The following is a 27271-nucleotide window of genomic DNA, read 5'->3' on the forward strand; positions in this document are numbered from 1 at the left end:
GCAAGTTTTGTTAAATAAAACATAACATTTAACATTTTACAGTACAGTAAGTGGGTTTTTCATTCCGATCAGAAAACTCAAATTTCGGATTGTCATTCTGAAATGAACTCTGAAATGTTCAAATTCTGGTTTCAACACAGGCTATTGAATTCTTTGGAGGAGGGCTCTGTTATTATTATGGACAATGCCAGCTACCATTCGACTTTGTCTGAAAAATTGCCTAATTCTAAAAATAATAAAAAAAAAAAAAACAGACGTACAGAGTTGGTTAGGAGAAAAAATAAATTATGACCCTACAGAAACAAAAGCAGAGCTTCTGAAATTAGTTGAAACCTACAAGCATATGAACTCGACAGAATTGCACATGAAGTGATTAGATTTCTCCCTTATCACTGTAATACAATCCCATTGAGATGATTTGGACAGGGTAAAAAGTGAGGTTGTCGACTATTACAATACTTTTAAATTAGCCGATGTTGAGAGACTTATGAATGGTGCTATCAATAGGGTCACAGCAGTAGATTGGGCATCCTGTGTTCACAATGCTGAATGTCTTCAGGAAGATTTTGAAAAAGAAATTGGTAGAGACGAGATTTTGAAGAGAAGTGTAATAAATATCAGGGATGACAGTGATAATACTGATAGTGACTCAGCCAATTCCTTTTTCTCTTGTTCAATTTCAGCATTATTCTTTCTTCTCCCACTCTTTCTTGCACAGCTTCGTTTCTTATTCTATCTGTCAATTTTACACACTCCATTCCTATCCATATCCACATTTGAAATGGTTCTAGTCATTTCTCTTCACTTCGTTCTAATGTCTTGGTTTCTGCTCCATAAAATTCCACACTCCACACAAAACAGTTTACTAGTTTCTTATTTCTTTTTCCTGAGTCCGCAAAAGATGCTCCTTTTTCTATTAAAAACTTTCTTTTGCCATTGCTATTACTATTAGACAGCACCAAAAACAAACATTCAGGGCTTGTTAAAGTATAGCTATTATTTAATGTAACACTGATAAATAAATAAATGGAAAATAATTTAATACATCCAAAAATAAACAATCTGCGTTTTCGAACTAGCAGCTCAGTACCTCACTTGGTCAATGACAGATTAAGATTGAGAGAAATGAATGTCGTTTTGCAATGTCGCTTTGTCTATTGCTAAGTTTTCAGGTATATCTCAAAAACATATAGACGGTAAGTCTGTATGCCAAATGCTGTAACATTGCTCCCAATACAATTTCTCCAGTAATATCAGTGAGTGATTTCTAGTGTAGCTGTCGATCAAGCTCTTCATCATGAAGTCGTCCTTTTTAGTCGTAAGAGTTTCTGTACTTGTAAGTTTACTTTCTGTAAAATTTTTGGCGTGGCTTCTTCCAGGAGTGAAAGTAAACTGGGAGGCAGTGTGTTGTAGATTTACAGCATGTCCCTGTACCGAATAACCTCTGCAGCTGAAAACATCATTGAAAATACAACTATCATGAACGTTCCTTAAAAGTAATTTGCAATATTGCACTATCATACAATTTTACAACTGTCATGAACTTTCCTTAAAAGTCATTTGCAGTAATCCCCTATTATACAATTTTAAGAACATATAAGAAATGCGCAGTTAATATTTAACATTTAAAATTCCATAATTTTGTTGTATGCGCTTATTTGCTAACACCCATTTTCTCTGATAGACATCTCTTGGACTTCCTTGGAGAACATACAATTTTCTTCAAATGCGTGGAAGTCCTAAAATTTCCTAAGTTTTTTAGTTTTAATGTACGTTGCAGACAAGATCTGCATTTCGGAAAATGCTACTCAAAGAGTTGTGGTAATCACGAATTTGGTTCTTGGAGTAGTCGGTACCCCTCATTGTTAGGTGGAACCCTAACTGAAGACTACAGTGAATTTATCAGCATCCTGCTCGGTTGTTATGAAGAATGATTTCTTGGAGTAGTGAAGTTAGCATTTTTGAAGATAAATGGAGAATACTGACTTTTCAGTGCATTTGATAACACCTCATATGGGAGATGTGGAAAGTATCATTGTCCCTTTCCTGAACATGATGTATTACACACGTTCTAATTATTAAACTATTTTGTTTTCACTGTACAGAGAGATAGATGGTTTGAGAAAAGCATTCGGAGGAAAGGCTTCATCATCAAGCAGATGGAACAAGATGGAGCTTGCTTGTTTCGTGCTGTGGCAGATCAGGTTTATGGAGACCAGGAGATGCATGCAGTTGTTAGAAGTCATTGCATGGATTATATTGTGAGTAGTACACTATCAGTAAAGTTTTCATTTATTTGCCACTAAGTTCACACTGTGTATTGTTTGTAACCCTTAAAGAATTGCATCAAAACACAAACATTTTGCCTTTCAATAAAGTAATAGAGTCTTTAAAATAAACATGCTATTGTAAGCATGTTGAGTCCCTTATGACTTCATGACTTTTGAAACTACTACTGTCTTATTTTTAGAAAATTGGAAGTTATCCTGTAGGTAATTCCACCATTTATTACGTTTGTCCACCTTGGGAGCCCTACTAGTTATCACTTCTCAGTAGTTTTGAGAGAACAAAGAGCCTGTGTTGAAATTGCGGTCAAACGTTTTTGTGTCATGACTTGTGTTGGTCAGTTGTGAATTTGTGTAATTTCTTCAGCCACACATCTTGTAGCTTCAAAACGTTTTTTTTTCCTTGGTTATTTAACGTCTCTGTATCAACTACCAAGTTAATTAGCGTCGATGGGATTGGCGATAGCGATATGATACAGTATTTGGCAAAATGAGGCCGAGGATTCGCCATAGATTACCTGACATTTGCCTTATGGTTGGGGAAAACCTCGGAAAAACTCAACCAGGTAATCAACCCAAGCGGTAATCGAACCCGCGCCTGAATGCAACTCTGGATAGCAGTCTAGCACCTTAGGTGACTGAGCTACACTGGTGGCTTTCAAAATGTTGTATAGACAGAACTGGGAAAATTAATATTTTAATGTAGTTTCGAAAATTATTTGTGACAAATTAAAAAAAAATATATATATATATATATATATATATATATATATATTTATTTATTTAACTTCATAAAAGAAGGTACAAGCAATAAGAGAAATGCTTTGGGAGTCTTTTATAAACAAGGAAGAAATTACACTAATAAATCGAATGATGTGTTAGTTCAATTTGAAGAATAGTGAAAAATAGGAATGGACATTAAGCATAACTTCCTCACTCAGAAAAAAAAAAAAGCGAACTTGATATTTTCAACAAAGTGATTATAGCTGTACTGTCCAGAATTGGTACTGTATATTCAAGTTTTTGTGCCGACCATAAAGAGATTGTTAATGACATTGAAAAAGACATTGATTTCCAAGGTGGTTCCACAAGTCTGAGATGATTCATACACAGTTTTGAGATTTGAACTCAAAAAGGAGATTTATTAGAGGCATTCTTATTGAACTTTCAGTGAGAGAATCGCTTGACATTTCAGTAGTGGATGAGTTTAAAGAATGACTGAGTTTTATTACTATAAATAATTTTTTACATAATGTAAATTGAAACAGGTTATACTGCAACATGTCAAATTTACATGAAGATGTAACACATTGAAGGTGATTACGCACATTCTTAAGAAATTGCTGTCAAATCGGTTCTGAACCAAAACACTGACATGAGTGTTCCGGCAGTGCATGATGTCACCTGATACCAGCCCTCATGCCCTCGAATAAGCCACACACTGCAATTTTGAAAGGGGGGAAAAGGAGAAAAAAAAATACAAAAATAAATCTGTCAACAAATGTATTCACGACAAATTAAAAACAAACACAAATACAGTTCAGTTCACAAATATTAAATAATTTTTATCGCGGAACAGAACACATTTAAAACCCATCCTACTCTCACGCACTGCATGCTTGTCAGCTGTCTCGCTTAATCAGCAGTTTACTTGATATCCTGCAATATTAATAGTACATGTGAGTAAATTAACTACTGTTGTTTTGTATGACACTCCGTGGTTTGTTATACTAAATACCTGTCATTACTATTAACTTCATTCTGCACTGTTTTCGTCATCACGATCATTGTTGTCTGGGAAATCGTCTTCGCTCCCACTTCTCAATACACAACCATTCTCTGCTCGTCCAACTGATTGAAAATGCTACACATTTTGAAGATTTTTTCTACATGTATCATGGACCTATTGAAAATATAAAACACATAAACTAAACACAACATGCTTTTCTTTTTCATGCAAGTTACTTCTCTGGTTTTCTGGTTTTGTTTTAGTTTATTCTAATTGTTTACAATATAAAATTTATGGGTTCGGAAGTAACACATGGTAAGTGATGTTTTAGTGTTTTGAAGTTATTAGGTAGATAAATATTTATACATGCAACATTTTGTATAGTTACCAGAAAAGTAAAATCTGTATACATATTTTGAGATGTTGGAAAACTAACTACTGCATTAGACGCAGAATGTAGGATACGATATTATATGCTACATATCTTTTTTTTTTTTTTTTTTTTTTTTTTGACCAAACTATCAGTTACCATGTTTTACGCTCGAGCCCCTCAATTATGCTTTCTTTTTATTCGGGCATTTATAAAATGTACAACTTATGAATTTACAGTGATGCTCCTGGCTTTATGGAGGCAAACTTATAACTTTTTCCAAATATAGATTATTATTATTATTATTATTATTATTATTATTATTATTATTATTATTATTATTATTATTATTATTATTAAGGAATTTTTGTAGGATATACATAATAAACAATCTGAACAATCTGCATATAGGTCTACTGTCTGAAACAGGTTTTATTACAGTTATAATTAAGGGACTGATTTTTATGACGTCATATTTTCTCCTATGGGATTGTTTCGGTATTCAGACCATTTTAAACTTCATTCCAAGTGTTCTGAATTAAATGGAAGAGTTTTATTTGACATATTAATGCATATTTGGACCATTTTAAATTTTGTAGCATATTTAGTTCGAAACTGTATATTAATATTATATTTTGGGAATAACTGTATGCATATTTAGGCATTTTTTTTTTTTTTTTAAGTTTTATAGCATATTTAGTAAGAATTCGCGTCATAATTTTATATTTTGCGCATTTATCATATTTAATGCATTCATTCAAACCATAAACAGCTGTGGTAAAATTTAATACTATGAAAGTTTTTCAGGGTAGCTCTAAAATACCTACATTTTCGGAGAAATGCAATACTATGAAAGATTTTAGGATAGCTCTAAAATACTTAAATTTTCGCAGAAATGCACTGAAAAGAAAGAATGAACTGTCTGTGGAATGTGGGGTTTCGAGTAGCAGGTAGGCTTCTATTGTTTGGCCCTGTGAGCGAAAACATGCTGTACACAACAAAACATGATTTCCTTACAATTTCCAAGTGTTCATAACTTTCTCCTTCCTCTTGGTCACTCCTTGTTTCTTCAGTATCTTTCCAACATGCTGTTCTTTCTTTTCTACAAACTTAGCTTAAAATTTCAAAATGAAAAACTGAGCTGTAAAATAAAACTTTAAAAAGTACATCACAGGGTACCAATTTCTTCTGTTGTACCACTGAGTCATTAAACCACCAAACACCATTTCAGAAAATGTTTTGGTTGTTGAATGCACGGAAAACACATGTAAGTTTGGCAGCCTTCTCTGTGGTACCAGTAATCATTTGATCATGATCACTGACTGATCGATACTTGATAATGACATCATAAGAAAGTATAAATCTGGATAATAGTAAATTCAAAATAATCGATGTTTATTTATGCTGTCTAAATATTTAAGGAAGCGAAAATCTGATGGTGAGTATTCTCCATTAAAATAAAAATATATGTTTATTTCAAGAGGTGGGAAGATGTGTATAATTGGCTTGTGTCCATGCGAAATAAAGTCTTCAGTTCACAATGAACCTCAAATGGTCAAACAGCAGGAAGAGATATCCACTCTTTTAGTGAAATCTTTGTGCCAATTCGAAACTGGCTGTCAAGCTTTTTTTTTTTTGTAATATTTTAAAACAGTTATATATGAGAAAAGTTCGTAAAGGTTTTTTTTTTTTGGCACAAGTGTAAAGTTGTGAAACAATGCGAAGCCGAGTTTCACAAACACACGAGGGCCAAAGAGATAAATTTACGAACATGTATCATACAATGTTTTATCTACAATAGCACAAATCAACATTAAATAAGTATTTCAAGTTGGAGAGGTTATAAGGTCACGATTTCATGGCCGTCTAAATTCAGAACCATTAAGGATTAAATATCCATGGAATCACTGCTTGTTTTATTTATTTTATCACGATTTCATGGCCATCTAAACTGGCCATAATCAACAAAGCAGTTAGAAAAAGTTGAATGCTATATCTATAGCTGCGGTAATTTCGAGCTCATTGAAAAACAATTTGTACCATGTCAGACTCTCACTTAGAAATGGAAAATGAAGTGTTTATGGAGGCTGCGGAATTCGCACTATCAGATTTGATGCCACAAAAATCCAAGGAAGTGTATAAATCAGTGTATGGTTAGTTTTTTGAACTGGTGTTTAGAGAAAAATGCGAATCAATATACAGAATCGGTTTTGCTTGCATGTGTCTATGAAGAATCGAAGAGGATAAAAGATTCAACATTGTGGTCTTACTATTCTATGTTGAAAGCAACATTAGCGATTAATGAAAATGCTGATATATCAAAATATGCAAAACTGGTGGCTTTCCTGAAAAAGAAGAAGAAAAAAAAAAAGGTAATGGGTACTGGCCGAAAAATTCTAAAATCTTCACAAGAGAGGATCTGGAAATATTCCTGAAGGAAGCAACAGATGAAAAGTTCCTGCTGATGAACGTAGTGGCAATATTAGGTATTGCTGGATCATGTAGAAGAGATGAAGTAGTAAAAATGAATCTGGATGCAGGACATTAGTTTCACTATAATTGTCGATGTGCTGGATACAAAAACGTGTACAGAATATACATTTACGATTTCCTGTAATGCGGATTTTCTGGAAATTATAAGGAAATATATTAAGTTCAGGCCCGCTTGTGAACACAAGTGCTTGTTTGTAAACTAAATTTCAGGAAAATGTACAAAACCAGATGGAATCAACAAAATCAGTGAGATTCCCACCCTGTTTCCAACTTGCCTCAATTTGCCAGAACCAAGAGCTTATACAGGCCATTCGTTCAGAAGAATGTCAACAACACTCCTTTTGGATTCAGAGGGCAATATAACAAGTCTTAAACATCATGGAGGATGGAAATCAACCGAAGTTGCAGAAGGTTACATAGAGAACTCCATCACTAGCAAAATGAAGATTGCTAAAATGTTCATAGGAAAATGAAAAACTTGTGGGAAAGAAGAGAACTGGAATTCACAGAATGATCCCTCCACTTCTCGGTCTTCTGATGCTGCTAGTATTGTTAGTGGTACAGGAATAAATATATCACATTACAGTATTTGCATAATTATTTTGTGTAATAATATGACTTATGTGTTGCTAGAAATTTGATACTTCGACTATTACTTGCATGTGTTGTATATAATTTTGTATTCCACGATGTTGAAAGAACATTGGATCTATGTTGTGGGTGAAGTGATTTAGCTAGATTGAAATTTAGAAATGGAATTGTGCAATTCCTTATGTTCTAATGCTGCTGCTGATAGAGGTGTTGTTACAGGAATTTAAAATATTCTATTCAAAATAATTTCATATATAATTTAAATGTGTTACATTATTATGTAAGTGTTAAGAGAAACTACAGACTTGATTTATATGTGATGTATGTTGAATACATTTTGATTTCACTATGTTGGAAAAACACATTGTAAGAGATGAAATAGAATAACTTATGCAATTAATATAATATAGTTATATGTGTTACTCTTCTAATTAGAGTCTCTTAAGGGTTATGCACAATGAAAAGTAAATGCAAACACGACGTGAATGCCAAACCTTGTGATCATGTTGTTTAATGTAACCATTCACAATGATTTCCGTAAAGGTTAACAAAAAACGTGAATGCAGAAGCTTGCGACTATATTGAATCAAAAACACTATCTGAAGGCGCATAAAAAAAGATGACTATCAAAGACCACTGGAAGAAACAAAATAAAATGGCATTTTTTGACAAAAGATACATCCGCTTCCAGTCATATTGCTGTCTGTATGACAAACCACATCATAATATGCTAAAAGAAAATAGGTATATGGAAAACAATTGCCATTAAAATATAGTGTAAGGATATGTATTTTGTTCATTTCTTAATTTAGAATCGCAAAGGAATAAGTAACCATGGAATCATAGCTTAGGCTGATGAAAAGTGAAGTTACTTCAGATCCTTGAAGCAATGCAAGCAATGACTTCTACTTTCCTACTAGCCAATCATGATGATCAACATCTCCCGGTACTTTGGGTTGTGGTATAGCCACCTTTGGTTGTATAATTCTGTTCCATCTAGTTACTGAAGAAATGGGATTTATGGTGTCATAATTTGTGACAATAGTGACACATTTGTTGTCATTCCATCAAACGAAAAGTACTTCTCCATTTCGGTCATATTGATAGTCAGATGTACCTCGATCTTGTTTCTTCAGTTCTTGCTATTCTATAGTGGACATTCTCTCTCTTACAGTTCCTGTTGCTCTATATCCTAGACTTTGAAGATGAATAAGGATATCACAATTTGTGAAAAAGTTGTCAAAGAACACAGTAAAACTGTGCTTGGGTGTTCAACACAGTCGAGCATATTGAGAATGACTCTTGATCCCAACAGCAAATCATCCCTTTCACTTTCCACAGTATAGGTTGAAATTGAAGCAGTATCCATTGGTTCTACAAAGAACCCATAATTTGTTCCAAATCTGATCGGCTTCCCATGAATGAATGTTTCAGACTGTGATGCCCATAGTATTTCACAATCATTTCATCCACAGACAGAAATTCCTGAAAAATACCGAACTGCTGGAATGAAGTGTTTATCATCTTTATGAGATGTCTGACTTTGAATCCTTTGTCAGATTTGTTTTCGTTTACAGTGTCATTGTTTTGGAAATGGATAACACCTTTTAGTGTCTGATATTTATTTTCGGGCGTAGCTTTCTTCGCCAATTCTAAACCCTAGATCTTCGTTCTCTGACCAGTATAATCGTTCTGAAGGTAGCTTATGATATCCTGTCAGTAGTAGAAAACCAACAAATATCTTGATTTCATCAGTACTGAGCACAAAATCATGCTCATTTGTTTATATTTACAGCATATCTAACAGTTTCCTTCACAATGTGCTCATAGATCTTTTCATTTATTAGTTACTCAAATATATCTTTAGGTGATAATGAACTTAGTTCATTTTTCATATTTTTCGCCCTCTTCTGAGCCTCAATTCTTTTTACAGGTAACTTGCTATAGATGGGGAGTATTTTGGACCAATCACTTTGATCTTTGGCTAGACAAAGTTTCTTACATGATTTTTTCTTTGGTACCTGGTTTGATATGGGATGTACTGTATTATTTTGATCATTATTACATGCTTCTGGTGCTACATAATGCCACTCCAAGGTATCCGGCACATCTAGAACTTTAACTGGTCCAATGACGTCACTGGGACCCTCATCATTGTCAGTCAAGAGTGTCAACTTCTGGAAGACATAACGACATCAATGTGATTTTGATTCTCATTTACATTTTCCATATATGATGGATTGTTATCATTTCTGTTATGCCCATCATTGACAGACTTTGAATAACTCTGTGCTATTATAACCTAGAAAATACTAAATACTAATGTAATATTATTTACACACAATCGTAACTTATTCAACATCTGTGTACAAAACTAAAATGAAATTATATGTAAAAGAAATAAGAGGCCTCCTATAAGTAGTATATGTACTGCCAGATGTTCCTCAGATTTCATTATTACTTACATACAGATTGTCCTACATCAATGAAGTTGCTCCTAATCAGAATCACACAAAATACACTGGTTGTTGTCAGCACAGGATACTAATAATAAGCTCTGATATCATATCTAAGTTCATAACAAATGGAATGCGGTCATGCACAGAGGAGTGTTATATTTTATTACACTTCATTCCTGTATGCTGTTTAGAGGACACCAATATTTTCATTGTTGTCAGTCAGCTAGCATTGTTGATAATAATGATCACGTATCAGATTGAAACACCACTCTATATATATTCACAAAACAATAATCACATTACCAAAATTTCCGAGATATTGGCAGTGATAGACTATAATACAAAGTACAATAGTGCATTGTGAAGAAAGAATGTGAAATAAAATAAAATTATAATAGAAACCTGGTCCAAAATATTATGTTGTACATCAAAACAGTTCAGTTTGTAATATGGCACACACAATTAACATAATTAGGACATAGTGATTGCTAAAAAAAGTAAATAAGCTACTGTCCTCCAAATAGGACACTGGGATATTATGGGTGGCTATGACGGCATATGCAGGATATTTGCAGTCGAGAGTAGCTGAGACACATGGACATTCATGGAATGTACATTGAACATGAGATATAAAAGTATTATTAACATGGTAGCTTCGGAAAGTTAAGTTGATTTTGGGTCTTACGAAGACTGAAAATGTGAAGAAGATTTAAATTCTGTTATTAGTAGGCCTACTCTCCATATTTTTGACAACTTTCACTATAAGTAAGTCAGTTAGTATAACCAATCCATGACATGTGACAGATAGTGTTACTGGGGAAATTGAGGTTGTTATTGGTTTCATCTTCAAAGATGTACAATATTCATGTGTCATATTAAATATCACAATTGACATTCACTTGAAGAACAATTACTTTATATGTGGATCATATTAATTCACCCTGCATCAGGTGACCAAATGATACACAGTAGCTTATATAAGACACATTTAATTTCTCCAGAAATTGGTATTGTTGATGAATAAATATGAATATAATGCAAAGCTTTTATAATTTACTTGTTAGATACCTTTCTTTATATTGATATTGAAGTTAATATTTTCTTTTCTTTTCCTTTTTATTTTAGGCAGCTAATGGGGATTATTTCTCTCAGTATGTCACCGAAGATTTTGATACATATGTTGACAGAAAACGGCATGAATATGTTCATGGAAATCATATTGAAATGCAAGCTATGAGTGAAATGTATAATCGCACAGTGGAGGTGTTTTCTTATGGCACTGGTAAGTCACTGTAAAAGGACTAGAGGCTAAAGAGGAATAACATTTTTCACTAATATTGAAATCTTTTCTCTGTAGTTTTAAAAGATTGGAGAATATTTCTGTCACTGTAATTCAGTAGTAAAGTAACTTAATATACCTGTGTTACACTGTATTACTGAAGGAATATCTGTGTAAAATATGTACTTTTGTTATGTTGCGAGAATTTGAGTTTTTGCACCATGTCATAGATTAAAATTATCACATTTTTTCACAATTTCCCAGGACAGATATCGACATACGAAAAAACTACATTGTTTTTACACACTTTAAAGAATTATATTGTTCATTTTGCACTAAAATATTCCTTTACCTTACCCACTACTTAAACTAATGTTACAAAGTAATGTTACATTTCAGAAGGGTGGATTTTTTTTAACACGTGTTCTCTGAATTCCAATGTTGCAACAAGTTCCTGTCCGGTCATGTTGAAGTGGTTAAGATAGCATCATTGCTCGTACAGTTTGTAAATTTATATTTGATTTTTGGGATGTCCACATCATGTTCATTGAAGAAAAAACTCTCCACTGAAGCATTACTTCCAGGAAGATGCAGAGATAGTTGAACTTCTGAAGGTGTGCACAGGGCATAATTTTTTCCGAGAAAATTTGAAAAAATGTCTCCATTTTGAGGAAAGAATAGCATTTCCTTCATTCTACTTTGCTAGTCACATATTTCTTCGAGGAAGAAATTTCATCAAATTAATTATATTAACCAGATCAAGTCATCTACGTTTAAAAATATAATGGACTGTCTTCAAAGTTTTCTCTTTTGGAAGGAGGTTTCAGCAATACACATGCCACAGATGCCTCACCTTACCTTATGAATGATTAACCCAAGCACTGGGATTATTCAACAGCATTTTTTCAGTGACACTGGGAAATTGTGCTGTGGAATAAGAACTGTGTTCTTTTAAAGCTGCCAAAAGTTACTTAACTTCTCTTCTTTCCTGGAGTTCAGTTTCTCCAGTAATCTTGATAACAATATAAAAGGCTTGACGGCAGTTACATCCTCACCTTCACTTTTGATAATGGTATCATGAAAAAGTGGAAAAGTTGCATTAGCAAAATTCATCTACAGCAATGTGTAAGGATCATAACCATAATATATTAATATTATTAATAATTAACACTGAAAATCTGAGGATATCTCTGGACAAACTGTTAGATCTGGGGACATTCTGGAGCCAAAAAGCAAAAATAGGAGAATGTCTCTGATAAACAAGGATGTTTGGTAACCTAATTATAGATGTAGAAATATGCTAGAAATTGACTCCATTTTGAAGTCAAGGACTTGATATAATGGGTCCAACAGATAGCTTTGAATCTTTGGATGTTTATGCATATATGACATAGGGTTTTTTTTAATGTCCCATAATGTGTGGGATCATCCTGCTTTTCGAAATTTTGTCCTGTTTTCCTGAACATGTTTGTTGGGATGCCAAAATGTCCTGTATTTTTTCAGGCTTATAATAATAATTATAATACTCAATGTCCAGAAAGTCATTTTGCACTGAATGTAGTTATATTGTAGTGCCTAATCTAATAATACAGAAATTTTGAATTGAATTTCAATGAAATGGAATTGATATGCCACATGGCAGTACTTTGTTGACTGTTAACTGACTCCCCATATTGCGTGCACAGCTGTCATTCCAAGAGAAGGTCATTTCCAAGCACTTAGTCAAAGGAGGCACATGTTTCAATTGATTACTCATCTCAGAACAATGATAATGGTATGTAATTACATAAGAAAATTTTGGAAAAGTAGCAGATGGCAGACGAGATCGTGGATTGTATCCATCAAAAGGTACTGTGGAGTACACAAATGTCCATGAGGTGGCTGTCACAACAAGCGAATATACCAAAGAGTATAGCCAGTCTGTAAAATGTGTATATTTTTCTTATATTCAGAGGTTAGCAATATGCATACATTTTCTTTATACTCAGAAGTTTGTAACATCATATCGAGCATTTGAGATACATTCTATTTTTCTCGTTTTCTTTGCTCGAGACATGTTAGTGCAGCTTGTGTTTGGAAAGGAGAAAAGAGTCCAGAAATGCCCAAAATGAAGTGAATATTCACTGAAGATTTGTGAAATCAGTTTGCTTTTGCAAAGACCTGCACATAATTGTGATGAAGGCATACAAATAAGGTAAAGTGTACAATATGTAATGCAGTATCTAGGATAAAACATTAACAATTCCGATACATACAGCAAAAAGGCATAAAATATCAACTAATGCCAGTACACAGCTCTAAAGCAATAGGCTATTTCTCTAAATGGGTTTGGAAAAAAGCCTTGCAAGACAACAAAACAACTTTCGCGTACCATACACGTTTTCATAATCGAGAAGTGACATTGAGATAGGAAGCTACATTTCTGTAATGATCAAGAGCTTCAGTTATGTTGCTGCAAAACTCGTACCAGTATTGGAATGCTATTCCATACCAGAGGAATTTGTGGATTTGTTCATTGAAACAGTAGAGCAACTGGCAGAACATGTATGGAGCCACTGGCGTAGCTCAGTCGGTTAAGGCGCTTGCCTGCCGGTCTGAAGTTGCACTCGGGTGCGGGTTCGATCCCCGCTTGGGCTGTTTTTCCGAGGTTTTCCTCAGCCATAAGGTGAATGCCAGGTAATCTATGGCGAATCCTCGGCCTCATCTCGCCAAATACCATCTTGCTATCACCAATCTCATTGGCGCTAAGTAACCTAGTAGTTGATACAGTGTCGTGAAATAACTTAAAAAAAGCATGTATGGAAATTGTGTTGATGGAACACTGACGAGAAAGTCATTGTCCTGTATATCTATTTCATAAGGATACACTCCCTGGCAGAATTCCGTGATATTGTGAGTACAGAACATTGGCTTGTTCCTGTATCCTACATCTGTGAGAATGAATTAAATATAGGAAGCTTTGAAGTCATAGTTGCTCTCCCTTGAGAAGCTACCAACATTGCTGAAGGACTTTTTCAAGAATCCAGTTTCAGAAATATTGGCCACAATTTTAGAATTACAGTGTGAAATTTTCCACAAAACTGTTACACATGCTGAAGGTGAAAAACATCACTCCCATTCGAGCAAAATTATAGTAGCGAGGGCTTCTTTTTTCCCTGAAAGGAGCAACCATTGCCAAAGAGTTTAACAGGGAGGGGGGAAATCCGCAGTAGTAAGAAATATTTGGATTACAAGCATGATTCTTGCTACACCTGTTTAGAGTAGGCCTACATCAGAAAATAGTTTCACTTCATCTAAAATTTCATGTTATGCATTGGGTTTCATTGAATAATGCTGAAATCACTCTGACTTAGGGAAATGTGAGGACAAATGTTATTACTATTGACGAAATATCTCATTACCGAAATTAATGAAGGTGAATTATGTGATGTTGCTGAAAATCTCAAAGAAGAAGACACATTAGTAAAATTATTAACTAAGTCTCTTTACAAAGTTTGGGTTGCTGTGTTGAATATTGCTGGAATAGACAGTTCTAAACTTGTGAGAAAAATGATAGTTTACTTTCAGTGTTCCTGGAACAAATGCAATCACTGAAAAGTTGTTCTCTCAAATGAACTCTTTGTGGACTGATGGGAACTGGTATTCTACAGATACAGTGCTGCAGATTCTACTTTTGTTATGTGATGTACATTCACCTGAAGAATGTGGGAGCAAAGAAGGATTATTGTAGATAAAAATAGATTTTGTTGTAAAAAATTGTTTACTGTTTTATTTATTCTTATTCATAATATTTAAAAGAGAACAGGAAATAATATGTTTTAACACTTTCTGCTGTTTTGTCTTTTCACAATTTGTTAAAATTTGTGTGTGTTCCTATTTTGTTATAAATAACGCATGAACAGTATCTATGATGTGCAAAAATCCAAAAATCTCACACCACATTGAACACTGTTTGTGTATTCTTTCGTTAACATGATTTACAGTGTCAGTGCATTTAGGTAATTCAAAGTGGTTGTGTATATAATACAAGTTCAATTTTGCAGAGCCAATAAACATATTTTTGGGAAAACATAAGAACGACAATGAACCTATCCGTCTTTCTTACCAACGAGGAAGTCACTATAATAGCATTGTTGACCCATACAAAGCAACTATAGGTGTTGGGCTAGGTCTTCCAAGCTACACGCCAGGCCTTGCAGAAAAGAACCTTATGAAGGAGGCAGTGAGCCAGAGTGAACATTTTCACGTGGAACAGGTATACATTTGAGTAATAATAGTGTATGTATGTATGTATGTATGTATGTATGTATGTATGTATGTATGTATGTATGTGATATATATATATATATATATATATATATATATATATACACATATACACAGTGTGTACATATAGGGTTACTCCATGGGCATTGTTTCAATACCACCAAATTTGTTAATTTTTTCAAAAAGTTGGTTTATATCAGAGTTTGTAATCTCGACATGTAGAGTATTAATTGCAATTAGTTTCGGAATCAGGGCTGTCCGAAATTCTAAAATCCATACTTTCAAAACAAAAACTAATATTTTTATGACAAGTGAGTTATCTAACATTGCTTTGTTTCTATGCAGTTTATCACTGACTGGTTTGGTTTATTATGTAAAGAAAGTTATTTCTAATACTGTTTATTAGGCATGTAATAAACGAGATTTTTTTTCCAGAATTTGAAAAAATATTGCATTTTATTTTCCATATATGAACTTGAAATCCATTTTTTATTTATAGTACAATGAAAATGACGCGCAGGTGTATGTGTGTTTTTTTTTTTACCTACTTTATTTTTCTTGCAACAACCTTGATCTTCTTCTTGTTTGCATTTATCTTCATCCCATACTGCTCACAGCAGTTATTTAGCTCCAGTAGCATATCCCTAAGTATAGTCTCCTCTTCTGCTAACAACGCCATATTATCAGCAAATATTATGCACTTTTTCCTTCTTCCTTCTACTTTTACCCTTCCCATGTTCTGAAAACAGTTTTTCACCAAATCCTCCAACTATATGATAAAGAGCATCCTTGTTGTACTCCTCTTCTTATTTCACTTCCTTCAGACATTTCTTCTTCTATCCTGACTTTGACTCGTTGTTTCATATAGGTTACTGAACAGCCTCCTGTCTTTCCAATCCATATTTATATGCCCGTTTAATAACATTTAATTTTAACATATTTGAGGAGCATCGTTTCAAAATGTATTAAGTGCCCCAGTGGATGAAATTAAATTTCTTACTTTCTATTTATTTATCTTTCATGCTGTGTAGTCTGATGGTTCCAAGTCGTCATATTTGTAAACTGTGAAACAAGTACTTAAAAATGGTTTTCTGTAGTGTTCTTAAAACTTGTCCGGTTCACGAGTAATTCAGTTTCTCGTCATTCGTGTAAAAAAATTTTAAGTTGCACATAATACGTTTTGAAACGATGCTCCTCATTTAATTTGCAAACTTGATGGTGCGAAAGCATGCTTAACTATAATGGACTCTAGCTATAAACTGTATTCATATTCCTAATATCAGAATTTTACTATATTTCAATTGTGTTTTACAGGCTATGCTTGAAGACAAATTGCGTGCTACTGACTGGGAGGCTACAAATGAGGCCATTGAGGAACAAGTAGCCCGGGAAAGTTACTTGCAGTGGCTCAGGGATAATGAGCAAAGAAACAAAAATATGGTAATTATTTTTGTGTGTGCGCACATGCGCGTTTCCATGTTACGATACAAGTCTTAATGTCTGTTAGCAGCCTTTTATTCGTGTAAATAAGAATTAAACTGAAAACTGAACATTTTAGTTTTGAAAGGCTTAACATTTTTTAATTAACCTGAGAAAAACTATTTTCTCAATCTTTTTTGTTGCAAATAAACACTGAATTTACTTGCGTTCATGGTCCTGATGGGGGCTGTCTCTCACTAATCATCAAGGATAACCATCCATTATGAAAACATTCCATCTGCCCTAGTACCTCCTTTCCACTTGCTTTATGTCCTGATGGAATCCCTCACTCTGTTCTTCAGTTGATGACTCTAAGGTTTCTGGGAAATTATCGAGATGAGAATGCAGAAAATGTAACTTTATGCTCATATTACGTTCGAGTGCCTGACATGGGTTTTACAATCTTTTGGTATTGATCATCATAACATAAACCAAAATTATCCCTGAATGATTTCCATTCTTGAAGCTCGAGGTTGTTCATCCTTAATGAGTTGGTGAATGCTTCAGACAACAATGGACATTTCTGAATTAGGTATTGGTAGCGAGAGCCATTTCTGTCTAAAGTCTTGACAAATTGCTTCATTATACCTAATTTGATGTGTAATTGGAAGTAGCAAAACTTTTTGTTATTCAATGAGGGATTTGCTGTATTTTTTGTTTCCAGCACTAGGCCTCGCCTATTAGGCCAATTTGTAATTTTTCAGTGCTTTTCCCTTCTCTACTATTCCATTCACATAAAAGTATGGAAATTTTATTGTAACCCCCCGCCCCCTTTGCTGTCAATAAAATATTGCATATCTTCAGATCATCGCACATATACCACTTTTGTTCTTTGTATTTCACTTCGTAATAATATTTGAAAATTGATAACCTTCTTTAATGACTGTTGGATGAAATAAAAAGGAAATGAAAATTGAGAGATTGGCACTGACGCAAGTTATGAAGAACTACACCCTTTACACTTCTTTTGCTGGAGTCTATAAATAAATGGCAGTCTTTCTAGCCAAATGCTGTTCATAGACAACCAATCAAACTGAGAATATCGCAAAACACAAGTTCAAGTTCTCTCTCCTTTATGAGAAAATTTTTGAATTCTTCCTCATGTTTTCTATACCAGGTTGTTCAGGAATTAAAATATTTTTCTTTCACTCCTGACTGTGAAAGTTCACTCTTTCCTTTAAAAAGGCTCAGGTTGCATACCAAAATATTCAATTCTGATTGATGTGGACATTCGTTTTTCAAACCTGGTGAAAATATGTAATCTTTTTCTTCTTCTGTATTTTATGTTGATGAAGTTCCACTTTCTAGTAATGTTGCTGGTGGTTTCGGAATTGAAACATCTGGTCCATGAGGCATAGATCTTAGTGCAGAATGACAGGTGTGAATACACAATTGCCTCCTTGTTTTTCTTATTACACATAACTTGGGGTGTGAGCACTTTTATCTTGATTCCCTAATTTAATTTAAAAGTATGCCAAATATAAACTTTCGACAAATGGAGTCATATTTCTTTTCTGTTTCTTTATCACAATTCATCTACACACCAGGTGAGTCACCTGCCCATTATTTTTACGAAGTTATGCAATCCCATACATTCACAGTCAACTCTGTAAACACAGTACTGGTAATCATACTGCCATACTAGATCAGGTGTGTTTGGGTCTTATATTGTGCATGTTACATAATGCTCTTGTTTTAATGTGGGACCCCCAAAATATTTCACATATTTTCTTTTCATCGAATTTATAAATGTACTGCAAAATGGAGCCAGCGATTCTGACATGTATTACAAAATGGTTGTGCTTTCAACACTAATAGTAAAATACTTATAAATAAATTATCATAATACTTTATTAATTTGCCAGTATAACCTAACCTATCCTAGGTGCTTGCTTCATTAGCATATTAAAACAAAGAAGAAAGTGTCTAATATGAACTGGTGCTAACCTTCGTTGTAACGAAATAAAATGTAATGTTGCCTATTTTGAATTAAGAAATTACTCAACCTGAAGGTATAGAAATTTCACACCTAATCTTGCATTGAAATCTCCTAGAAACAGGTACTGCAATTTCGTGAGCATGCTATAAAATGAAGAGTTGCATAAAACTAAATAGTCAGGGGTAAGTGAATCACACTGTATATAACAAAAATTACTCTGTTTATTGACAAAGCCTCTCCTATAGTACAGCCCTCCAGCCCTGACATTTTAACCATGCAAACAAAAAACACATCAGAATGCACATTAAAGAAAGAAACTGAACAGTCAGTACTTTCAGTGTTGAGGCTGGGAGGGGTAGGTACCTGTTAGAATGGGAAAACATGGTTTATGATGTTTTATTACCTCTGCACGGAACCAACTGTCATGAGACAAACCTACCCTAAATATAAGAATTGCAGATATTAATAGAATATATGAAAACAACAATTCATTCATAGTTTTCTGCCTTGCCCAAGGGCAAGTCTTTCTCTGTATACAGATTATATATCTTAATGTTGTATATCACCTGATATCTTCTTCTACCCCAAACTTTTCTCCTGTTTACCATTCATTCCAGTGCTTAAAAAAAGCTACAATAGACTGTGGCAAAATGCACTCAGAGATGTTTACACAGTGAAAATCTTTTGTTATAAGTGCTCTATTCACTGGATGTAATATTACAAATTATGCTCTCCGTATTATATAAAAAAATCATAATTGTAGAAGACTGAACTGGCTATGCAAAAACTAATATTTTTGTTATCACGACATCTGATTTGACCTAAACAATAAAATTTGTTGTTCTGCAAAATCTTCATGGGCCTGTGCTGTTCTTCTAAACTAATGAACAGGAACATCCAATTTTCGCGAATGATTTTTTTCACGAGAGAGAGAACAAGTCTCGATCATATCTATAGCAATTGTAACACTCTTGACTCGGCAGAAATTTGTGAAAAAAATATTCTCGAAAATCGGATGTTCCTACTAATGAAGACTGTATCATACTTTTTCTGTATTTTCTTGTTGAAATTTTCTTGCTAAGTATGAAATAACGACTAACAATTGTCATGTTTTCACAGCAACGGTCAACAACTGCAACTTCCAGTACTGCAACAGTAACATCGGATACCAATCGCTCATCACCTCGAACCAGAGTAGGAGGTCTAAATTCTCCTTCAAATCCAGATTCTCATCGCAGCTCACCAAAAGTTGTGGATACACAACGTTTCTCAGATGAAGCTACAGCTTGCTCTTCATCAGCAGGTTGTAGCTGGGACGATATGCCTAATAGCAGGCAGGGATTTAACATCCTTGAAACAGCATCTTTTCTCAACCACTTTTCTCCAGAGCTGTTTGGTGAGTGTAGTCTTGCACTATGTCTTGAATTTTATTCATGGTTAAAATTAATAAAATAGTAAAATGAATTCTCTATAGGGTTTTGTTCCAGTAATTTTCATCTCTTTAAAAAAGTGTTGCAACATTTCCTTTATGTGTACCTATATAAAATTTCTTCTCTCTCTCTTTCTTTATTGTACCTTCAGTTTCAATACTAGAGTTGCAAAGTAGATCTATTGGAGGGAGATAGTAGTGGAGACTATGGCCCAAAAATAATCTGAAGTGCCATAGGAAGGAAGTACCTAGCAACTTAGAAACGAATTCTGAAAGAACATTTAACTCTGTTGAAACAATGAGTAAGGTGGTGTTATTGAACTGCATTATTTAGGCTGTGTGATCTACATCTCCTTTCAGCACAAAATTATATATTTTAAGAACTTACGTTGATGTAATGTTAGCGTGTTATGATACTGGCAGATTTACTTTTCATAAGCCTAATGATTTAATTTATAGTCTACTGATTGATTTGTTATAACTGTATGGATTGGAAACATTTTTACACTCCTGTCATTACTTCCATCTCTGGAAACACCAAAATAAGAAATTTCTCTCAAAAACTCAACAGTCATTTCAACAGCATGTGGCATGATAACATTATTCACAATGCAGTCAATATTTGTTCTTGCAGATGAAAGTTTTTTTTAACGCCATAAGAATCGTTATAAATTTCTAGGTTTGATTTCGGCATACAATTCATTGATCTGTAACTAAAATGACGCCTAACTGTATGGAAAGCTAGTGCTCCCTCCGATGTACAAGGTCTGATGTCTATTGTTGCTGAAGAAAACATGTTATCAAAAGTTATGGTGTAACTACAGCTTTGCAGATTTCTTTTATGTTTTTGCGTCCCAGTGTGATGCTCCAAATCTTGACATCCTATTAATGATAAAAATAAAAAAATATATCAGTTCGGAAAACTGGAATTACTTTACTCTAACCGAAACTAATATAGATATACATAAACATAACTAAGTGCAACCACTTGTACTTACCTTTATTAGCAATAGAGGCGAAAGTTTCAGGATACAAACTTTACATTCGGCCTCAAATCATTCTTTCCTTTCTTCAAAGAAGGATATTTCCTGGCAACTTCATCAGTAAATTCGCACTTACGTTTGTGCATTATAATGAAATCACAAAACCCATAAAATTCAATTACCACACTTTCTCAATCACAATGAAATGCAATGAACCCCAGTGACTGACAAAAACGAAGGCAACACAATACTTAATACCCTCTAGGAAACATTGGTACTGCCATCTTGTGTGTGCTTTTTAGGAATTTGTTCAATCTTGCAAACTGAGGGGAAAAATAAACAAAAAATATAATCCTGATGATCTAAAAAGGAATACATTTGCCAATTTCCTAAAAGTCTGCTTGGACCCCGGACGAATCCATGAAAAAGAGGATAATAAAATCCTCTGTCAATTATTAATCCTTCAATCCATCCACTCCATTTTGGCATCGTTATTCTTTTTTTTAATTCTCTATCTTTAAAGATAAGTTAAGACAAGTAATTCTCTAAGTGAAAAATGAAAATGTATGTTGTTTTGACAAAAACGCCTATATTAGATTTCTTCATCCCTTTTAAATCAAAGACCTTTGTTGATGAATCTTCTCAGACTTGCGGAACTTCTTTTATATACTTGTGTATATGATATATACACCAACAGTCTCTCTGGGGTTGCATAGAATTATCATGCATGCACAAGTTGTGGACAGTATGCCTAGTAATAATTTTATCAAAATTTAATTCAGTTATTTTCTTTAGGAATTTATGCCTCTTGCAGAATTGTCAATGTGTTTTCCTATTTTTCACTGTTCTTCAGTATAAAACAAATTATATGCCATTTACTTTGCTAACTCTCATTCACAGTTTCTAAATTCCTTTGTAAAATGTTGGCTGAAATGTTTCTTTTTCTTTGCATCTTTCTTCTTCAAATATCATTATCATCATTTGCCTTCGTGTATTGGTGTTTTTTAGGTTTCCTTAAATTATATGAATAAGGGAATAATGCAAGGTTGTGGTTTATCCCCAATAATTTCCAACTTACATTAAATTTCCCAGCTGTAGCTATGTAAACTTTTGCCTTTTAATTTTGAAGCAGCAGGATATACGTTTTAGGAATCATACAAATTCATAATTATCATTATGACACACACACCCGTATCTGCTTTTTGAAAATGTGATTTCAGTAATAATTTTTGTAATTTCAGAAACTCTCATTCCATAAAATTTAGATCTGTGTTGATTTCAGTCTTCCTTCACTAAAATCATAAGTTGAATATTATTAGTCTTGAATTGTTTAGAATTTTGTAACATTACTTGCCGCATTGAAATGTATTCTTGGCATCATTTGAAATTGATTAAAGTTCCGTATTTTTTTTTTATAAAACATTAGAAGTCACACTATCTGACATAATTGAAGACCTATCCGGAAAAATGTTGAAACTTAAGATTCTTGAAATATGTGATATAGGTGGAAAAAGTAATTTTTAAGCATTTACTTATAACAATAAATTATTGCGTTGAATGGCTGAATAAGCTTGTCAGGTGGTTGTGATAGCAAATATAGGCCTAATGAAATATTATTTTCCTTTCTCCTGAAACATGAATGACAGTTTTGTTGGTTACATCCTTATTCCAGGGAGGTCTTCAATTAATAAAATTGTTTCTTCTATTAAAAAATGTTATAATTACATGATATATTCAGATAATTAAAAGTGATAATTGATAAATAACAATCATATTGCAATTACTTGAACTGTAGACTGATCATTTGTTATTATTGATTGGAGCTGATTTCGTTACCAGTTTCCAGTTGCTGATGAATGGTAAGACAGTAGCTCAGTAGCTTTCATATAATGCTTTTGGCGTCTTATTTCCCCGAGTCATATTGATTTATATATATTTTTTTCAGGTCTTAATGAATGGGAAGATGGTATCTTGGCACAAGTTTTGGCGAGATCACAGCAGGAGTACATAGATAGGTTAAAAAAGGCTCGTGACAACAATGAAAACGATTCACTAAGTTCCAACAGTTCTAATAGTGATATAGAGGGACCTTCCACTTCAAGGTAACATCCATCTGTTTATCATGTTAGTCAAGATTGCAGACTTTCTTGTTATTATTTTAATATTCCATATATAATACTTGTTACTGTAAAACATATTTGTTATAATTTAAATCGCTTGATGGTTCAGATAATACTTTTCTATTTCTTAGAAACAAAATTCCATCAGAATTGAGATTTGAAATTAAATGTGAGAATGACACATACTGTGTTATTAGTGAATTCAGAGTAGTGGAACATAATGGACTTTTGAAGGACAACAAAGGCTTAGACTACAAGGCGTGACCTCATTTGTCTAACCCAACACCAAAAAAGAAGTATATATACGTGTATATATGTATATCAGTAGAGGAGAAACACTTACCAGAGCATATCCAAGAATTTGGTTGCCTAGTACTGAAGTGCTCTGCAAGGCAATGGCTTCATGTGATTTCCTTTTTTCCTTACTGTGGTAAGTCTTTTTCCCTCTCAGTTCTCAGAGAGTGTAAACGACAAAAATTGTGAATCTATTGCAAATATTATATATACATATATAGATATATTTTTCCCCCTGTAAGGTGCCATGTTCTAGTAAATATTTATCACAAATGCATATAACCGTAATCTTATTTCACATACATTTAATTATTTCAAATCGTACAGTTTGTGAAGTGAACAGAGCACTTTTGAGCGTTAATTATGAGCAGAAGAAGATAGAATTCAAATTATTATTTGAATTTTTAGTCATCATTTGCTGAATATTTCATTATATATTTCATATCTTTAAGTTTCAAACTGTTAACTGGTATATTATTTTAATGGATAGCATATAAATTATTTAATAGATTCCAAATCATCAGTCAAGTAGTGAATATAACTTCTTATTTAATTTTTTTTATTTCTTTACTTATTTATATGTACATATATCTAGTCCACCATTTTCTGTTTAGCATTTTGAGTGGTGAGATTCCATGAAATTGAATACTTAATGTACAGTATATCAAGTAATAATTTTATCAATGGATTTCAGCATACACAATCAAAGTTAAATGCATATACTTCTTTTAAACAGTGGAACTTAGACATGCTTAGATTTCCGCAATTGATTATCTACTGTGTTATGCCGTATTCAGTCTTTACAACATGATTCATACTTACAGAATTAAAAGATATAATATGTTTCTACCTTTGTTATTACATTTCATGTAATATTAAAATGAATTGTCCGACATAACTTAGTACATTGTTACCTGTATAAATGAATACAAGAATAGCCTTTGTAATGAATTGTCCCTGAGATCTATATTATTAATTGTTTGAAATTAATATCCATTCTTACTGTAATTTTAATGTAGCTCTTATGATTTGTGCTATTTTTCATCATTATGATACATATTGAGGTTATTGTATGTGGCTGAAAATTGGAGTGAACTCCAACAGTTAAAGATTGCAAAATAGGGTTCTTTTAAAACATTTGATAACTTCTTTGTGCTCACAGAGTGGTCTCTCTAAGAGATTAAATCATTCTTATCGTCTGTTCTTAGGATTCAATTTGTAAGCATTATGAGAAATTTTGTACTAAGCCACATTTCATAATGTAAAATTTCCTTCATCTTGATATTTTACTAACTAACACTGTCTTCTTACTTCTTTGAGCAGTTTGGTTACAAGCAGGCTTAAATAGAAATGTCTGAGAACTGATAATTTTAATAATTAATGAGTAGTGAAGGTACTTTTTTAAATTTTAGTGATGACGTTTTTTTAATCTTCTTCGACAATCCTTTGCTTGTATTCAGTTTTACAGTTTTGTGTGTTTATATCAGTGGTGGTTCCTAGTATAATTTTTAGTTTATTGAAGTTAAATTTATATCTATAAATTTTACATTCTGAAAACAGCATTCAAACAATGGGACATAAATTTAGCCCTGACAGAAAGAAATATTCATACATAGTTAAATATGAAGAAGTGAGTTGTTTTTTACAATGACATTACGAATAATCTATAAATGTGTATGGGTTCAGCTAAGTCACTAAAGAGATTTAAAAGTCAAATAATACTTTGTTTATTTCTACTTAGCTGCTTAGTTCTACTTGAGAAGGAATCTATTCTACATGCTTGCTTTGAGCAAAATTATCAGTAACTTTCTGATTGAGATTGGAAATATTCATGATGAAGTCTTTCGCCGCTGAAAGCATTGCTAATCCCTGAAGCCTCTCTTGTCCCATGGTATTTCTCACAAAAATATTAGTCCTCTTCAATTTAGAGGAACATCATTCAACCACAACCACCATTCACAATATACATACAGCGTAAGAGCTCTATTTGTGAGAATTACAGTAGTCAGCTGGATGGCTGAGCAATTGGTTTTAATAGAAATCAATGTTATTGCTGTCAAACTAATTGTTGCTCAGGAAGAATTAATTGAATTGCTATTGGAGAAGTGACAATTGAATCTCGATTCAATTAAACTAATACGGTAAAGGTGTGGGTCACAGAAATCTGCAACAAGTCTAGGAACTGCCACACACACACACACACACACACACACACACACACACACACACACACACACAAAGAGAGAGAAAGTGTGTTCACGTGCATGTGTCCTTAAATGTGAAGCACTTTGGTATGGGCTGTTCCATATCAAATCGGACAAAATTTCAGAAAATTTGACCCCACATTTAAAAAAAAGAAAGGTGCTTCTGTCATTGAAAGGCCTTCACTGGACAAGCCTAGTGGTGGATTAAAATATCCCCAACTAGTATTACTTTTCATTTTATAGGGCGTCAAATTTATCGTACTTTTGTAAAATTCTTAGTTTTGGAAGAACATTGCTCAGAGACATTTAGTGATAGGATTTTCAACGACATCTCTTTTTAAAGCAGACTCAGAGAGTAATATGATGACTTTGGAGGGATTTTTTTTTTAATTCTTATTCACTTGACCAGGCAGATTTATTTATATTACTTTTTTCCTTGGCAAAATAGCTAAAAAAAAATACGACAATATGGGTGACTTAATATAGAATAAAACACAATTTACGGCTCCAAAATTTTCTGTGGGTAAAGGTGGAAAATAAAATAAAGAAAAGAATTCTCATTGTGGATTTCTTTGCCGTGCGGCTCCATTCCAGAGCAAGCTGAGCGTGCGCATAGTTGGCCAACGCTAGCAGCTCGTAAGTTCCGTCATACTAGTAGTTCACGCATTCGAAAACAACTCGAAATGAAAGATGTATTTCTCTGATTACTAAACTAATTTTATACAGATATTACATAATCCTTACACTAACCTGTTTCTGTTTACTGATGGTTACGATTGGTATAATTCTTACTTTTAAAACAATACGTAATCATTATCTTACCTTAATATAGCAGTTTTTTTTAAATTGTTGCAACACAATAAAGGAAAACTCCCAAACAATGGAATTGAATAACCGCTGTCACCTTGTAATAATAGACACAGAAGATTGGCTGGTGGGTCACATATTCGTCTCATTCCTTGTGTTGTGACAACACACCAGCTGTTTCAAGACCCTCAAGGCCAGATGATAAGAATATTCTGGCTCCTCTCACATCTCTGCATGACACTGCAGGGAGTGCGTATTTTTATAGCCAGATTTGAAATATTTATTTTAAGGCTTTTCATTTAAAATAGCTTTTTAAAAACAATTCTGTGGTTTTTGTCTCAACAGTAACTAATATTATAGTATTTTATATCCATACTTTTTGGTCGTAACATGTTATAAGGCACAAAAAACAATATATCCATAATTTCCACAAACAATAAAATATATGTGTTATATCCCATTAATACACTTAAATGTGAACTACAAAATTAGCTATAGCTTAAGTTTTTATTTTGAAGCCAGATGTAGTAGTACGTGTTGAAAA

At 33.4% G+C, this 27271-nt stretch overlaps 1 protein-coding gene across 1 annotated transcript in view; it reads left to right on the plus strand.

The window, feature by feature from the left end:
• Duba (Deubiquitinating enzyme A) overlaps positions 1-25903 on the plus strand; it is a 50040-nt gene extending 24137 nt beyond the window's left edge. The window contains exons 4-9 of the mRNA XM_069838513.1: positions 2106-2261; positions 11053-11209; positions 15250-15461; positions 16787-16912; positions 20010-20286; positions 23248-25903. Coding sequence (XP_069694614.1) covers positions 2106-2261; positions 11053-11209; positions 15250-15461; positions 16787-16912; positions 20010-20286; positions 23248-23408 — 1089 coding nt within the window. The 3' untranslated portion in view covers positions 23409-25903. The remainder of the gene's footprint in view (positions 1-2105; positions 2262-11052; positions 11210-15249; positions 15462-16786; positions 16913-20009; positions 20287-23247) is intronic.
• Positions 25904-27271: the final 1368 nt, after the last annotated feature.

This window comes from Periplaneta americana, chromosome 10, assembly GCF_040183065.1.
Source record: "Periplaneta americana isolate PAMFEO1 chromosome 10, P.americana_PAMFEO1_priV1, whole genome shotgun sequence".
In the NCBI taxonomy this organism is placed as follows: Eukaryota; Metazoa; Arthropoda; class Insecta; order Blattodea; family Blattidae; genus Periplaneta; species Periplaneta americana.